Source organism: Molossus molossus, unplaced genomic scaffold (genome assembly GCF_014108415.1).
Source record: "Molossus molossus isolate mMolMol1 unplaced genomic scaffold, mMolMol1.p scaffold_m16_p_5, whole genome shotgun sequence".
Taxonomy (NCBI): domain Eukaryota; kingdom Metazoa; phylum Chordata; class Mammalia; order Chiroptera; family Molossidae; genus Molossus; species Molossus molossus.
The window spans coordinates 901,823-919,307 of NW_023425388.1; the positions used below are offsets into that span (position 1 = coordinate 901,823).

The window sequence follows — 17,485 nt, forward strand, 5'->3', positions numbered from 1 at the left end:
TTCTTTTTGTTTGCTTCTAGTTCTTTACATTGTGAGGTTAGATCATCAATTAGAAATGTTTTTTGTTTTTGTTTTTTTTGTTTTTTTTTTGAGGTAGGACTGTAGTGCTATGAACTTCTCTCTCAGAACTTATTTCACAATGTCACATAAATTTTGTGTTGTGTGTGTTCATTTTTATGGGTTTCCAGGAAGTTTTTTATTTCTTTCTTGATCCCCTTGGTAATCCATTTATTGTTTAATAACATGCTATTTAGCCTCCATGTGTTTGAATGTTTTTGAGTGTTTTTATTGTAATTGATTTCTAGTTTTATGCCATTCTGATCTGAGAAGATACTTAATATGATTTCAATCTTTTTGAACCTGTAGAGACTTAGCTTATATCCTAACATGTGGTCTATCTCTGAGAGTGTCTCATGTGCAATTGAGAAGAATGTAAATTGTACAGTTTGGGGGTGTAATTGTCTGTAGATATCTATTAAATCCAGTTGATCTAGTACATCATTTAGATTCTCTGTTTTCTTTTTAATTTTTTTGTCTAGTGGATTTATACAGTGATGTCAGCGGGATGCTAAAGGTCCCTGCTGTGATTGTATTGCTTTTGATTTCTCCTTTGAAGTCCTCCAAAAGATTTTTAATGCAGTTTGGTGTCCTATGTTGGGTGCATCTATGTTTACCATGGTTATATCTTCCTATTGGATATATCCTTTCAATATTATGTCATGGCCTTCATTGTCTCTAGTCATGGTCTTTATTTTGAAGTCTATTTTATTGCATATGTGTATTGCTACCCCAGCTCTTTTTTTCTTTTAGTTTGCTTGGAAAATTTTCTTTCATCCCTTCACATTCAACCTATGTGAGTCTTTTGTTTTGATGTGGGTCTCTTGTAAATAACATATATATGGGTCATGTTTCTTATTCATTCATCAACTCTGTGTCTTTTATTTGAGCATTTAATCATTACATGTGAAGTTATTATAGATATGTACTTATTTTTAGCCATTTTTGTTTATTATGGTTATGTTTCTCAACCTATTTCTTCTACTGTTTACAGCAGTCCTTTTAACATTTCTTGCAGTGCTGGTTTGGTGTTAATATATTCTCTTAGCCATTTGTTGTCTGGGAAGCTCTTTATTTCACCTTCTATTTTAAATGACAGCCTTGCTGGATAGAGTTTTTTAAAATTCAGATTCTTGTTTTCCTCACAATGATTAATTCATGCCATTCCCTTTAGGCCTATAGTGTTTCTGTTGAGTAGTCAGCTGATATGATAGCCTTATCGGGGTTCCTTTGTAGGTAACCTGTTGTTTATCTCTTGCTGCCTTTAGGATTCTCTCTTTAATTTTGGCATTTTAATTATGTGTCTTGGTGTGGGCTTCTTTGGGTTCTTCTTACTTGGGGTTTTCTGTGCTTCTTGAAGTTCTATGCCTATTTCCTTCACCAAGTTAGGGGAGTTTTCTGTCACTATTTTTTCAAATATATTCTCTAACCTTTGCTCATTTTCTTCTTCTTCGGGAACTTCTATGATGCAGATATTGTTACATTTGGTGTTGTCCCACCATTTCTCTTAAACTGTCTTCCTGTTTTTTAATTGTGTTTTTCTTTTTGATTCTTTGATTGGGTGATTTTTTTTCCTACACTGTTTCCTAATTCACTGATCCAATTCTCAGTTTCCTCTACTCTGCTGATTATTCTTTTCAATGTGCCCTTTATTTCTGCTATGTCATTCTTCATTTCTACTTGGTGGTGTTTCATTTCTAATTGGTTGATTTTCAATGTTTCTCTATGTTTACTTATGCTGTTGAGCTTCCTCATAATCATTACTCTGAACTCTACCTCTGATATCTTGCTCAATTCCACTTCATTTATCCCTCTTTCTGTTCAATTTTTCTGTTTTTTCATTTGGGATTTGTTTCTTTGTTTCATCATATTTGCTGTCTCAGTGGATTTTGGAACCTGCCATATTTCCCCTGTGGGTGTTGGTGTTCCACTGATTGTGGCTCCCTCTACAGGGTTTAAATGAGTGTGAGAGGACACATGTTAAATACCACTGTCTAGTCTTAGTTTCCTCGGTAATTTATATGACTTTAACATGCAGCTGAGGGTTTTGTTTTGTTGGTGGTATTGACTTTTGTATTGAAGTTTTTAAGTAAAATTTTTTATATTAGAATGCCCATCTGAATTTATTCACTAGTCTTTCCAACAAAACATATATGTTGAATGACTGAAAGAATAAGGTCTACCTGCTCCACCTTGTAGGAATTATCAAAGATGGAGTATTGACTGAAACAAACTTATTTGACTGATTTTGACCAAATATCTTTATTTTATATAGTTACCTGAATATATCGCTTAAATTCAGGAAAACCTTAGTATTTGATGATATCTTTTATTTCATCAAAAGTAAATGCCCCATGTTGCCCAGTTTTATGCAAAGAAATTCAGATTTCACTAAAATTCAGATTTATATGAGATCTGGATTTGGCTGTGCTTGTCATCACCCTCAGCTTTTTGGATTGAAACAAATTCTTGTTGGATTGAAACAAATTATTCAGTGTGATGACGGTCGTGAGGAATGCCTATAAAATACAGTAAGAACATAAAAAACGGCAACAGAAAATTTGAGCTCCCATGTTTTGAGTCAAATGACCTCATAGGAAAGAAATTTACTCCAAAACAGTATTGGCTTTTAGACCACCAACTCCATGACAGCGTCAAGTGAGGTGATGCACAAAAGAGTTAGGCACCTGATGAGATTGTATAGAATAAAAATATTGGAGCAATAGTTTACTCTGGTCATAAGCCCATGGTGGGCTTTGCTCTACTACTATGTGAATAAATGGAAGGAGCTATTATGCACTAGGACTGAGCTGAGAAATGGTAGCTGAGTTAAATAAAATGCATATTTGGTAAGAAAGCAGAGATGTTACATTGTCATCACTTTTTCTTGTTGGTGTAAATCTGAATATGGTCTAAAGAAAGGCACAATGTTGACAAATATAAAATCAACATTTATTTATTTATTTATCCTCACCCGAGGATATTTTTCCATTTTTTGTACAGATAGAGTGGGAGGGAGAGAGAGGAAGGGAGAGAGAGAGAAACATCAACGTGAAGGGACACATCGAGTGGCTGCCACCCGCACGACCAACCAGGGCCGGGGACAAACTGCAACCGAAGTACGTGCTCTTAGCGGGAACCGAACCCGGGTCTCTCCGGACCGCAGGCCAATGCTTTAACCGCTGAGCCAAACTGGCCAGGGCTAAAATCAACATTTTAAGACAGTATTTTTTTATTTCAGAGAAGAATATTTAATCTTTATATCTATGTTTCTATCTCTACACATGCTTGTCAGGTATGTGAAAAAACTGATTTTATAAAGTGAAATGTACCTCAAATCATTTCCACATAATTGAGTTTCATGAACAAAAACCATACTTTGTTTGCAATTCAATGTTTTATTGGAAGGTGAACAGACAGTCCAATCAGTTATAAGAGCAGAAAATTCTAGGGTTATGATGACGATATAGGCATAGTTGAAAAACTATTATAATTCTGAAAGATGAATGCTTTAGTGCAAATAACCCCAGTATGATGATGGTTGTCCAGTGATTGAGATAAAATCTGGAAGGCCCTTAGCAGTTCAGATGCTGAGTTGCTGGGCAGGATTTCAGTAGAAGCCGGAGGACCAGTACCGGCCGTAGCAACAAGGCCGCCAGCAGCCGTATCTGCAGCCGCCCCAGCCGGAGCCCCAGCCCAGGCCCCCGCAGCCGCCCCAGCCACAGCCCAGGCCTCCGTAGTAGCCGCCGTAGTAGCTCATGGTGTCAGGGGTGTAGTTGTGTGCTGTTCAAGATGAGATCCTGAGAGTGAATGTCAGCGAGTGTAGGGGGAGGCTTATATACCCTGAGCTCAGCATGTGGTCAGTCACATGGCCATCCTTTTGTATCATTCCAAACCTTTGTTTACTTGAAGCAACGTTTTCATTGGTTTGCTGATAGGAGGAGAGGCTCACACTCATCCAGTGTTGAGCTTGCTCAGCTGCCTGGTTAGAGCACCCTGGACCTAGTGCATTTCTTGTTTTAATGGAAAAAATAACTTTCTTTAAAGTCACAAAATAAGTATTCCCTAAGTAGAATTCTTCATTAGTAAGCACAGTGCATCATTAAAACTAGATGATGTTTTCTCATTAAATATTTTGTCATTTCTAATTTGTATATCATTCTTTAGATTCTTGTATCTTACTTCCATGTAGATTCAAATACACCAGTAAGCCCTGGCCGGTTTGGCTCAGCGGTCCAGAGAGACCTGGGTTCAGTTCCCGCTAAGGGCATGTACCTCGGTTGCAGTTTGTCCCGGGCCCTGGTTGATCGTGCGGGTGGCAGCCACTCGATGTGTCCCTTTCACGTCAATGTTTCTCTTTCTCTCTCTCTCTTTTCCTCCCACCCTATCTGAACAAAAAATGGAAAAATGTCCTCGGGTGAGGATAAACAAAAAAAAGTCAATAAAAAGCATGTCCTCGGGTGAGAATTAAAAAAAAAAAAAAATACACCAGTAAGTTTAAAATTCTGAGGTCTGTCAAACTCGTTGTCAAATTAATTTTTCAAGTATAAAATATGCAGACACACACATGAAACCTAATTTGATTTTATATTTCCTCTTGCAAACTATCCTTTTGGTTTTCAACATAGAAAAATGTATTTCAGAAGCTACGGATCTACCCACAAGAGCAAACTCACACATTATCTGTCTGAACACCTGTTCAAAAAATTCTCTTCAAACATTATCCTCCTTTCCAGAGCAGAAAAGTATTATCTAAACACTTAGATGACCGGAGCTCCCTTCTTTCCAGTTACTGTTTCTCTTCCTTCTCTTCTCCTCTCCAAAATCCACACATCACCCGTCTCATCAAACCCTCCTCACGTCTCCGTCCTGCACTGGTACCCAGTACGTACCTGCACCCGCTGGGCTTTCACTCTTATGCGTTACTTTTAATTATCTTATCCCGCTTCTCATATTTTCAATTTTAGCCTGATGTCCTTTAGCATCATACTCCTGTGTGTATAGCAAGTCTCTGTGTCCTGCCCCTTATTTTCTTTTGAGTAATCAGCGAACATTTTTTTCTATTTTTTAAATTTTGTATTTAAGAAGAGTTGGTGTACAATAATACAGGTATATTCATTTCAGGTGTTTGATACAATGATTCGACATTTTTGTACCTGACATTGTTATCACTCCTGTAAGAATCCATAACCATCTGTCACTGTGCAAACATCACAATATTCCTGACTATATTCAGTAATATAGTCACCACCCTGAATCATTTTGATAAGATATTCTCATTGATGAAGGTTTAAATTAAAAATATTTCTATACTCTTATACTATATTTGCTGTTTAACCACAATATGTTTGGCTATTTCTTTTTTTAATATTTTTGTTACAGATGTTTCTCCTTTTCCCCCACTGATTCCCCCTCCCCCTTCCTCCCCGCGCTGTCCCCAGCTTTGTTGTCCATGTCCATTGTTCATGCATACATGCATATAAGTTCTGTGGTTTATCTCTCCCCCACCACCTCCTCTTCTGGAGATTGTCAGTCTGTACCCCACTTCCACGTCTCTGGGACTACCCCATTCCTCAGATTGTTATGTTCATTATATTCCACAAATAAGTGAGATCATATGATACTTGTCTTTCTCTGTTTGGCTTGTTTCACTTAGGATAATACTTTGCAGGTCCCTCCATGTCGTCACAAAGGATAAGAGATCTTTCTATCTTACAGCTGCATAGTACTCCATTGTGTATATGTACCACAGCTTTTTTATCCATTCATCTACGGATGGATTTTTGAGCTGTTTCCAGATCTTAGCTATTGTAAATAGTGCTGCTACAAACATGGGGGTACATATATTCTTTCTGATTGGTGTTTCAGGCTTCTTAGGGTATATTCCTAGAAGTGGGATCACTGGGTCAAATGGAAGTTCAATTTTTAATTTTTTGAGGTAACACCATATTGTTTTCCACAGTGGCTGCACCAGTCTGCATTCCCACCAGCAGTGTACAGAGTCCCCTTTTCTCTACACCCTTGCCAGCACTTGTTGTTTGATGATTTATTGATGGCAGCCATTATTTTTAACAAAGCCTTTTACAATCTTGATCCCTGGAAAATCAATAATGAATATGTCTTTACTGAAGGAATGACTGAAACCACAGACAGGACGTGAGGGTGGTGGGCAGCCTTTGAGAACCTCTGCAGCTCACTCTGTGATGATAGTAGAGGAAACCCAAGTTTAGGCCCAGGTCCAAATGTAAGTCCCAATGGAATGTGCCCTTCTCTTGGGCTTGGGTCTCTACTATTATGTTTACTTGACATGATTTTAACATGCATCTGAGGGTTTTGTTCTGGTGGTGGTGCTGGTTTTTGTTTTGTTTTGAAGTTTATTTTTGATAATACAGTGCCCATCGGAATTTATTCACATGCTTTCAAACAAAACATATTTGTCGAATGACTGACAGTAAGTGCTGCCTTCCCCAAATTGTCAGAAATACCTAAGATGGCGCATAAGCCTAAAGAAACTTATTTGATCAATTTCGATCAAATATCTTCATTTTATATTATTACCTGAATATGTGATTCCAGAAAAACTTTGGTATACGCCTCCATTAACATTTATTTCATCAAAAATAAGTGTTCCATGATGCCCATTTTTATTAATAGAAATTCAGATTTCAGTGAAAATCAAATGTATGAGACCTTTTGAGATTTGGCTGAGCTCATCATCAACCTCAGCTTATTGGCCTGAAAAAATTTTTTCAGTGTGATGACGGTCGTGAGGAATGCCTATAAAATACAGTAAGAACATAAAAAAAGCCAACAGAAAATTTGAGCTCAAATGTTTTGAGTTAAATGACCTCCTAGGAAAGCTCTGGCCGGTTTGACTCAGCAGAATGTTGTCCCATGGACCAATGCGTCGCGTGTATGATTCAGGTCAAGGGCAAGTACCTCGGGTGAGGTTTATCCCCGACCCTGGTCAGGTCATGCAGGAGCCAATGTGTCTCTCTCACATTGATGTTTCTCTCTCTCCCTCCCTCCCACTCTACCTGATGATAAAGGTAAAAATATCCTCGGGTGAGAATTTTTTAAAAAATTACCTCATAGGAAAGACATTCACCCCAGCTCCGTATTGGCTTCCAGACCACCTGCTCGGGGGTAACGTCAGGTGAGATGATGCACAGAAGAGGCTGGGCGCTGGGTGAGCCTGAGCGGAAGGGAAATGCTTGGACGGGGTTTACGTGCGTCATAGTCCGTGATGGGCTTTGCTCTATGACACGTGAATAAACGGAAGGGGCTGCTGTGCACTAGGACTGAGCTGAGAAACAGTAGTTGAGTCAAAGAAAACACATATATGGTAAGAAAATATAGAGATGTTACATCATCATCACTTTTTCTTGCTGACAGAAATCTGAATACTATCTAAGTAAAGTCAGATAAAAGATGTTGCTAAATATAAAGTCACTGACATCTTTAAAATATTTTTTTCATTTCAGAGTAGAATATATCATCTTTGTATCTATGTTTCTATCTCTATGCATGCTTGTGAGGTATGTGAAAAAATAATTATTATTTGACAGTGGAGTAGAATTTACCCAAAATCATTTCCACATGATTGAGTTTCATGAACAAAACAAAAACCATACTCTGTTTGCAATTCAATGTTTTATTGGAAGGTGAACAGACAGTCCAATCAGTTATAAATCAGAAACAGAGGATTCTGGGATTATGATGGAGATACAGGCATAGTTGAAAAACTATTGTACGTCTGAGAAGATGAATGTGTTAGTGCAAATAACCCCAGCCTGACGATGGTTGTCCAATGATTGGGGTCAACTCTGGAAGGCCCTCAGAGGTTCAGATGCTGAGTTGCTGGGCAGGATTTCAGTAGAAGCCGGAGGACCAGTACCGGCCGTAGCAACAAGGCTGCCAGCAGCCGTATCTGCAGCCGCCCCAGCCGGAGCCCCAGCCCAGGCCCCCGCAGCCGCCCCAGCCATAGCCCAGGCCTCCGTAGTAGCCGCCGTAGTAGCTCATGGTGTCAGGGGGGAGATGTGTGCTGTTCAAGATGAGATCCTGAGAGTGAATGTCAGCGAGTGTAGGGGGAGGCTTATATACCCTGAGCTCAGCATGTGGTCAGTCACGTGTGTCCCCATTTTGTGTGATTTTTATTATTATTACACTTACGTAATTCATTCATTCTTTGTTCCCTGACTCAGGGAGGGGCCCTCACACTCATTCAAATGTTTGGAATCCCTTTGTTTTGCTGTCAGAGTGGCCCTCATGGGTCATCATGTCACTTTATCACATCATCATGTTGCACACGTCAGACACACGTTAATTGTCATCTGTACCTCAAGGAAGCCTTGGGAAGGAGTGACTTCCGCACGGGAGGAGAGGGGGTGAGAGGGGTGTTATGTCTTAAAGTCTGGGCATACCAGACCCCAAATAAAGGCTTCATAGCCCCGCATCCCAGTCATACTTGGTTGTGTTTTTTTTTTTAATTGAATGCTTTTAACCCTGGTTTCCTTTGAATGCTATATTTCACTTACAAGTTAAATCAAAGCTCTGCAATTTATCATGCCCCTTTAGAGCACCTGTTCCCTCGGTTTAAAAGTGAGTTGCTCTCTGTCTGAGTCAAGGACACAGACATCGAGAGCCCGCGAGAACCGGCTGGACTCCTGTGAGCAGCAGAGAGGAACCGAGGACAGAAAAAAGATCTATTATTTTCTTTCGTTTGAGGGACACTGACCCCCGAACGGGCGTGCTTTTTACATCTCATTCTACTTTGCCAAATAGAAACCGTGTTTGGTGTTGCTATTGATGGCCCATATTGGTATGTGATTATCAAGTTAATCCACCGTTTACTCTTTCGTCTCTGCTTGTTCCGTGGGCTTCGACCATTGGGGGACACAACTGTTCGAAACTAAGAGCCCGTGAAACTACTCAGAGACCGGCCTTCAGAAGCTTAAGGGCGATTCGAAGTTGTCTCCCCCACTCGGGCCGGTTCTCTGGCGTGAGGCCCTCCGCACAGGCGTGGCAGCCCCCCCTCGGTACCCACTCTCCCCGTTTCTTCACTCATGCATCCGACGTGGGACGCACCCTCCTTCGCAAACACAGATTTCATTTTCGGTGAAACCCCGCAGAGAAGTCAGCAGAGGCAGAGCGTGGCCCCCACGCACGACCCTCTGTCCGTCGTTGAGCGTGTACGTGGCTATGGTCTCAGTTATAAGGAATGAACCACTACGACACTTGTCGTTCACGGCGTCACCGCGGACACCGGCGCTCAGTCCTTGCGCCGCCCTCGTCCACTCGTGCGGTTCCAGGACCGCGAACACGTGGTCACGCAGAATCCGGCCCAGGCCCAGGCCCAGACGCCCCGCCCCCACCTGCGCTTGGCTCCACCCACTCCTGCGCTTCCGTGGTTCCCGTAGCAACCCTCCCAGGGGGGCTCAGGTCAGAACCTCACTGCAGGTGGTTTTTCCTTCGCGCCTGTGACTTGCGGATCCACCGCGAACGCTGCCAGAGAGACCGACCTGGAGACGCGACGGGGTCAAGGACACGAAGGCCGAGCATCGCGCACGGTCATCGCTGGGCAGCCAGGCGAGTCCCCTTCCCCAGGGCTGTGATCCGGGGGCGCCCTGGGAACCCTGGCGGGTCTGCCCCTTTGAAGCAACACGTCCAACCAAAATGTGATGAGGGGCTGCGTCAGGCCTTCTGGGGCCCGGGGCCGGAGACCGGCGCCAACCGGGGTCCCGCTGGGCGCACGGCGACCGCGGCCGAGCAGACGGTCTGTTGGTGGGGTTGGGGGGGGCCTGAGCCGCTCCCACGCGGGCTCCCCTGCTGGCGCTGGGTCTTCCACCGTGACAGCGTCTTGTTCTCCACCCCGCGAAGGCGCGTGGCCTGCGGCGCCGACCTGGGGCCGCCGAAACCCGGGCGAGCCGTCTGGAGGCGCACGGCACGTCCAGGGCAAATGCCCACGAGGGACGAACCTCCCCACGCTGGAAAGACGTCCCTGCAGGGCCCTTCAGCCAGGGCCGGTTGCAAGGCCGCGGACAGGAGAGCAGTCTTGCCCGGGGCAAGGTAGCAGCCCAGCTTGGCACCCGTGTGAGGGGCCTGAGAACCAGGCCGTCCATCATCGCTGCACACGCCCGTGTCCTCCGGGGGCGGGGAGAAGTCGTGCGCGACCAGCTCCTCCTCCACGGCGCCCTCCCCAACCCACGACGAAGTATTTTCCCAGAATAGCACACCTCTCAGGATGTTGCTTATTGCCCCGGCCGCTTTGATTCAGTGGTTAGAGCATCAGCCTGCGGACTGGAGAGTCTGGGGTTCGGTTCCTGCTAAGGGCAGTACTGTGGTTGCAGTTAGTCCCTGGCCCCTGTGGGCCCCAGTGGGGTCGTGTGGGTGGCGGCCAGTCCATGTGTCTCTCTTACTTTGATGTTTCTCTCTCTCTCTCTTCCTCCCTCTCTCCTTCCTGCTCTATCTGAAGATAAATGCAAAAATGTCCTCGGGTGAGGATAACAAAAGATGCTGGTTATTGTGGACAACGCTCCCAGGCCCCCTCCTTTCCTGGAGATCTTCACCTAACAGCAGAGCGAGGTTCCTCCCTGCAGACTCCACCTCTGTGACCACTGCAGCCAGGAGCTAGGGCAGCGTCTGAAGCCAATTGCCCGAGGACCGTGCCAGGCTCTCGCGCAATGAAGCGAGGCGCGAGAAGACAGTGACGCCAGTCCGGGAGGTCACAGCGATTGCATCAGGAGCCTCCCCGGCTTGGGGTGATGTCACCAAGCGCTGGTGAACGGCCTCAGGAGGAACACAGGCAAGAATTTTCTCCATGACGTCCAAGAATTTGCCAAGGATGAGGAGCTTACGAAAATCACCAAGGCCGTGGCTGCGACGGCCAACAGCGTGAATCACTGGGTGAGGAGGACAGTGAGGCTCCTGGACATGGTCCCCGAGGGGCCGACCACCGAGGTGTTGGAACTGGAATGAGAGCCGGAGCTGAAGAGGCAGGAGAAAAGGGAGCTGCAGAGGACCCCCAAGAAAACTCACAGTGACGGGCTGAGCAGAAGCTTCTGCAGAACCCAGCAGGCTCCTTAGAGAGTCTGAAAGCATGGAGCCAGCACCGAAAGATGTTCATTAACACAGAGGAGGGCTCACGGTGTGCCACCTGCTCACAAGCCAACCTGATGGACAATCGATCAGTCAATCAATCCAACCACCAGGGACGTGTTTCTGAATAGAGTGACACCCCTCAAGAACCTCAGGCAGGTCCTGCAGGAGACGTTCCAGGAGGAGGCGCTGTCACCGTGGGACACGGCAGCTCCCTGTGTCGCTGTCCCTGAAGTACCTCCAGTGGGACCGGTGGGGAGGAGGGAGAGTGATTCCGATGATCCCAACCCTGTGGGGCCCAGGCTGGTGTGTGTGGTGGTGTTTGGTTTTCATTTATTGATTTTTGTCAATCCTCACCTGAGGATGTTTTCCATTGATTTTTAGATAGAGTGGAAGGGAGGGAGGGAGGGAGAAACATCGACATGAAAGGGACACATCAAGTGGCTGCCACCCGCATGACCAACCAGGGCCGGGACAAACTGCAACCAAGGTACGTGCCCTTAGTGGGAACCGAACCCGGGTCTCTCTGGACCGCAGGCCGGTGCTCTAACCGCTGAGCAAAACTGGCCAGAGCAAGAAATAAAATATTTTTTACTGCCTACAATGTGTGTTTTAAGCTGAGTGTTACTACAGGAGTCAAAAAGTTTTAAAAATGTTTAAAGTGATCCCACTTCTAGGAATATACCCTAAGAAGCCTCAAACACCAATCAGAAAGAATATATGCACCCCTATGTTCATAGCAGTGCTATTTAAAATAGCCAAGATCTGGAAACAGCCCAAGTGTCCATCAATAGATGAGTGAATAAAAAAAGCTCTGGTACATTTACACAATGGAATACTATGCAGCTGTAAAAAAGAAAGATCTCTTATCCTTTGAGATGACATGGAGGGACCTGGAGAGTATTGTGCTAAGCAAAACAAGCCAATCAGCGAAAGACAAATATCGCATGATCTCACTTATTTGTGAAATATAATGAACAAAACAAGCTGATGAACAAAATAGACCCAGAGTCATAGAAGCAGGGTATAGACTGGTAATCCTCAGGAGAGGGGGATGGGGAGGGAAGAGATAAACCACAGAACTCCTACACATGTGTGCAAAACCAATGGACACAGACAACAATGCTGGGGACAGGGTGGGGGGGCATCAGAAGGAGGGTGTCAAAGGGGAAAAAGGAGAAACATCTGTAACAAAAATAAATTAATAAAAAATAAAAAATAGAAACCATGAAAAAAAAGTGTTTCAAGTTTCTGAAGCAAAAAGTGTTACAGTAAGCTGAGGTTCATTTATTAATGAAGAAAGAAAATGTGTTTCATAGACAGTGTGGCCGAGTGCACAGTGGTTCTGAGGCCACAGCTCTGTCCGGCCGTGTCCTAGGCTCCCGCCCTGACCCACCCAGAGCAGCCCAGCCCTGCAGGCTCCGTTCACGGGCGCCCACTGCACACAGGACACATGTTTACCATGTATGCCATGTTTTCACTCCCTTCCACATTTACATATGTGCAGATACAATGTGTCACAGTGGCCCCAGCACGCAGTGTGGCAACATGCTGCACAGGACCGTAGCCCGGGAGCCACGCTGCACCGCCCGGGTGGTGTGAGTCGCCCTGGGATGAAATTGCCTGGACGCCCATGTCAGACTGTCCTCAGCGCAACCCGGGGCTCAGGCTTCCCCCGCCAAGCGGTCCCGGTGCCCAGACGTCCGCCCTGCTGCTCCTCCGTCACAGTGACTGCCTAGAGCACACCTTCCCTCCAGGTTTTGACAACAGCTGCAGCAGTTTTCCCAAGTGGTTGGTACATTTACAACCCTACCAGCAACGCGAAAGCGTTCCAGGGGTGACGTTTGGTATTTTCAGACTATTTGGTTTTTAACGTTATTGGCAGCATACAGTAATATCTGAGTACTCTTTTTTTAAATGTTTTTTTCTTTATTGATTTGAGAGAGAGAGAGAGAGAAGCATCGACGAGAGAGAACATCAACTGGCGGCCTCCTGCACGCCCCCCACTGGGGATCGGGCCCACAACCTGGGCATGTGCCCTGACCGGGAATCGAACCGGCGACCTCTTAGTGCAGGGTCGACGCTCAACCACAGAGCCACACCCACCGGGCGATATCTGAGTATTCGCTTACTTGTTTTTGCCTGCTGAATAATAATATTGGACGTTGTATATGCTTATTGACCATTTAGATACCTTCTTTCTTGAAATGTCTGAATATTTTGTTCTTTTTTAATTGACTTTGTTGTTTGGGTTTTTTCTTTATTTTTGAGAGTATTACAGATCCTTCTCCCTTTGTCCCCCACGGCCCCCTCCACCCAGCTCCCGCCCCACCCCAGGCCTTCACCTCCCTGTTGTCTGTCCATGGCCGATGCCTATATGTATGAAGTTCTTTGGTTAATCTCTTCCTGCCCCTCCTTCCCGCTTCTTTTTAAAACTTTAATATTTATTTTTAGGAGCTCTTTTTTCGTTTAAAAAAAAAATGTTTTCATTGATGTTTTTAGAGAGAGAGGAAGGGAGAGATAGAAACATAGATCGGCTGCCTCCTGCACGCCCCCTACTGGGGATCGAGCCCACAACCCGGGCCTGTGCCCTGACTGGGAATTGAACCGGGACCTCTCAGTCCCTGGGACGGCGCTCCATCCACTGGGCCACATGTGCTAGGAAATTTTTTGAAATATGTGTTATTGATGTTTAGATAGAGAGGGAGGGGTAGGAGCTCTTTATACTCTAGGGTACAGGAATTTTTTCTGATATATGTTTTGAAAATATTTCCTTTCTGTATGTGGTTTTTACTTTTAAATGGTGTCTGTCTTTATATGAACAGAAAATTATTAACATAATAAGGTCCAACTTATTAATTTTTTAATTTCACATTGGATGCTTTGTCCTAAGTGACAGTGGCTGGTTGCCTCCAGTCCTGCTCTGGATGCCTGGTCCCCAGTCCCCGGAGCTTGCGTCACCGCCACCGCTCACCCGCAATTAAGACAGTTGTTAATTCCGATGTTTCGTTCCAGTGGAGCCCACAGGGGGCCTAGAACCGCCGTCCCCGGGCCGGTTCGATGCTGCCACCGGTGACTGTCAGACCCGCCTCTGCGTGGTCTGGTGAGCCCGCCACACACCTCCGGGCCGGGGGGTCGCTTCTCCCCCCACAAATGTGTTCTGAGCTCTCAACTCCCACCAAGTCAATACGATCTCAGTAACAGGTATAACCATAGGATATAACCAAATATGCTAAGAGTGCTAAATAGTTTCTCCAAATAGTTATATCGGTTTTGTTGCTGTTATTGATCCTCACCCGAGGATATTTTTCCGTTGATTATTTTAGAGAGAGTGGAAGAGACGGAGGGGGGGGGGAGAGAGAGAGAGAAACACTGATTGGTCGCCTTTCCTACGCACCCCAACTGGGGCTGGGGCCAGGATCAAACCTGCAACCCAGGTACATGCCTTTGACCAAGAACCAAACTAGTGACCCTTCCATGTGCTGGCCAACACTCTAGCCACTGAGCCACACCAGCCAGGGCTGCATTTATTTTTCTTTAGATACATACAGTCTTTCTTCACACTGTGATGCCACTATCCAGGTCGGGAGTAAATAGTCTCGTGCAAAGTTGTTAGCAGGCAAAGGACATCTGCAGCCATCCAGCGGGGGCCCTGGACCACCGCGCTGAGCACACTGCAGGGCTCCGGCCCTCCCCTAGGCTGACCCAGAGGTCGAACATCCTGCTGAGCAAGTCCATCCCCGTGTTCAGCAAACTAGTCCGAGGCTTTCCTGGGCATTACAGTGACTTTTCATACAGTCTGAGTTTAGCACTATTTACTCGTTTTTGGATTATTATTAATGAATTAATTTATTTATTTTTGTGGCAGATGTTTCTCCTTTTCCCCCGTGGACACTCTCCTTCCTGCTCCCGTTCAAAGCACCCTTGTCTGTGTCCACTGGTGGTGCATCCGTGCATGTAAGTTCTTCAGGCCATCTCTTCTCTCCCCCACCCCTTCCTCTGAGGTTTGCCCATCTGATCCCTACTTCTATGTCTCCGGGTCTGTTTTATTAGCATATTAGTTATTTTTACAAAGATACAGCCACATTAGAAAAGGATAAGTCGAGATTCTGCATCAGAATATTTAAAAATCAAAGCAAATAGAGGTGGCCAATCCACCGTGACGACTGACCGCACAGGCAGCTACCGGCTCGTGCAGTATTCATGAGCCGTGCCTTCCCGTGGCCGGTGACTTGCAGTGTTCAGTGTGTGCTCACTCAGGGAGCAGGGCCACGTCCCGGCGCGGCAGCCGCGAGAGGAGCCGGGTACAGGCCCGCACAGAGAAGTCCTTCTCCAGTGTGTTTAGAGACATTCTACTCTGTCACTTTTCCTTTTTGTTTTTTATCCTCACCCGAGGACATTTTTGCACCTTATCTTGAGATATAGAGGGAGAGGGAGAGAAGGAGGAAGAGAGAGAGAGAGAAACATCCATGTGAGAGAGACACATTGAGTGGTCACCACCCACACAACCCCAACCGGGGCCGGGGACAAACTGCAGCCGAGGTACGTGCCCTTAGCGGGAACCGAACCTGGGACTCTCTGATCCATGGCCCGACGCTCTAACCACTGAGCAACTGACCAGAGCTCTTTATCTTATCTTAAATAAAAATCAATGTTTAACAAAACAGAAAAGTTCTTACTCTTCATGTTGGCCTCACATTAGATATGAAACTACATAGAACTGATATTTCAGTGCTGAATTTAAATATTAACATTATCTAACTAAAAACATCGAATAAGATCTGGTCTAGTGTTTAAAAGAAAAAACTTAATTTCAATGAAGTAGTGTGGCTCACAAGTACCTGTCTGCTCATGAGTGTGTGTGTGCAAGTGTGTTAGTGTGACTGTGCATGTGTGACTGTATGAATGTGAGTGTAACTGCATGTGTGACTGTGTGAGTGTGTGTGCACTCAAGTGTGTGTGACTGTGTGTGAGTGTAACTGTGAGTGTGTGCACAAGTGTGTGAGTGTGCAATTGTGTGAGTGTGACTGTGACTGTATGCAGGTGTGTGAGCGTGACTGCATGTGTGACTGTGAATGTGAGCGTGTGTGCAAGTGAATGTGCATGTGTAAATGCAGGTGTGTGAGTGTGACTGCATGTGTGACTGTGTGAGTGTGTGTGCACTCAAGTGTGTGTGACTGTGTGAGTATGGGTGGGTGTACCTGTGAGTGTGTGTGCACTCAAGTGTGTGTGAGTGTGTGTGTGGTGGATGTAACTGTGAGTGTGTGTGCAGGTGAGTGTGACTGTGCATGTGTGGCTTGTGGGTGTAGGTGTGTAGCTGTGTGGGTGTGACTGTGTGACTGAGTGTGTGTACAAGTGTAAGTGTGACTGAGTGTGACTACATGCGTGACTGTGAGTGTGTGTAACTGTGTGACAATGTGAGTGTGTGCTAGTGTGTGTGTGGCTGTGTGAGTGTGACTGTGGGTGAGTGTGGGTGTGCGAGTGTGTGTGTGGCTGTGCGTGAGTGTGTGAGTGTGACTGTGTGTGAGTGTGACTGTGAGTGTGACTGTGAGTGTGTGTGGGTGTGACTTGTGTTCTGCACATATACCCTATTGCTTTAGTTTTTCAGAGGGCACTTTATTTTCTTCATTCTTCATTGTCTCTTGGTGCAGACACAGATAATCACTTGATATTTGGAGTTAAGTAGAAGAGTAGAAGCCGTGAACACTGTCTTAGCTTATGATGATTTATTGCACAAAGAACAGAGAATCCCACAGCTGTGAAAACACAAATAAGGGACAACAGAGGACATAAAGCAGACAATTGTGAAATGATAAACATTCTTAAAATCTTGTGCACTAAATTCTTTGATCTTGGCTTGCTCCTGGCTGGGCATCGTTGTCATGATTGGATCATCCTTCTGTGGCCTCGGAAGCTGGGCTCCAGGTGCTGATTCAGTAGAAGCCGGAGGACCAGTACCGGCCGCAGCAGCAGGGACGCCAGCAGCCATATCTGCAGCCGCCCCAGCCGGAGCCCCAGCCCAGGCCCCCGCAGCCGCCCCAGCCCCAGCCCAGGCCTCCGTAGTAGCCGCCGTAGTAGCTCATGGTGTCGGGGGGAGCTGCGTGCTGTTCAAGATGAGATCCTGAGAGTGAATGTCAGCGAGTGGAGAGGGAGGCTTATATACCCTGAGCTCAGCATGTGGTCAGTCACGTGTCCCTCGTTCCACTGTGTCCACATATTCTCTGCAATTATAACTCACTGAGCCCTGTCTCCTGACACACACAGGCCTCGTTCTCATTAAAATAGCTGAGCTGAGCTTCCTCCTTAGGAACCCTTGAGCGTGTTGCTTTGC

General features: G+C 45.6%; 2 protein-coding genes across 2 annotated transcripts; both read right to left on the bottom strand.

Annotated features, from left to right (window-relative positions):
- Positions 1-3,667: 3,667 nt before the first annotated feature.
- On the bottom strand, positions 3,668-3,817 carry LOC118617902 (keratin-associated protein 19-7-like). Its single transcript, XM_036243969.1, has one exon. The coding sequence runs from the start codon at positions 3,815-3,817 to the stop codon at positions 3,668-3,670; it is 150 nt and encodes a 49-aa protein (XP_036099862.1).
- Positions 3,818-7,929: 4,112 nt separating this feature from the next.
- LOC118617901 (keratin-associated protein 19-7-like) lies at positions 7,930-17,237 on the bottom strand. Its single transcript, XM_036243968.1, has 2 exons — positions 17,180-17,237; positions 7,930-8,051 (listed from the first exon to the last, which is right to left on the bottom strand). The coding sequence occupies exons 1-2, from the start codon at positions 17,235-17,237 to the stop codon at positions 7,930-7,932; spliced, it is 180 nt and encodes a 59-aa protein (XP_036099861.1).
- Between the last annotated feature and the right edge of the window lie 248 nt (positions 17,238-17,485).

Excerpts from the sequence above, each read along its gene's own strand:
- LOC118617902 (XM_036243969.1), bottom strand. The coding sequence starts at position 3,817 with ATGAGCTACTACGGCGGCTACTACGGAGGCCTGGGCTGTGGCTGGGGC.
- LOC118617901 (XM_036243968.1), bottom strand. The coding sequence starts at position 17,237 with ATGAGCTACTACGGCGGCTACTACGGAGGCCTGGGCTGGGGCTGGGGC. Across the intron at positions 8,052-17,179 it reads GGGCTGGGGCGGCTGCGGGG|GCCTGGGCTATGGCTGGGGC; the intron begins GCCTGGGCTGGG and ends GCTACTACGGAG.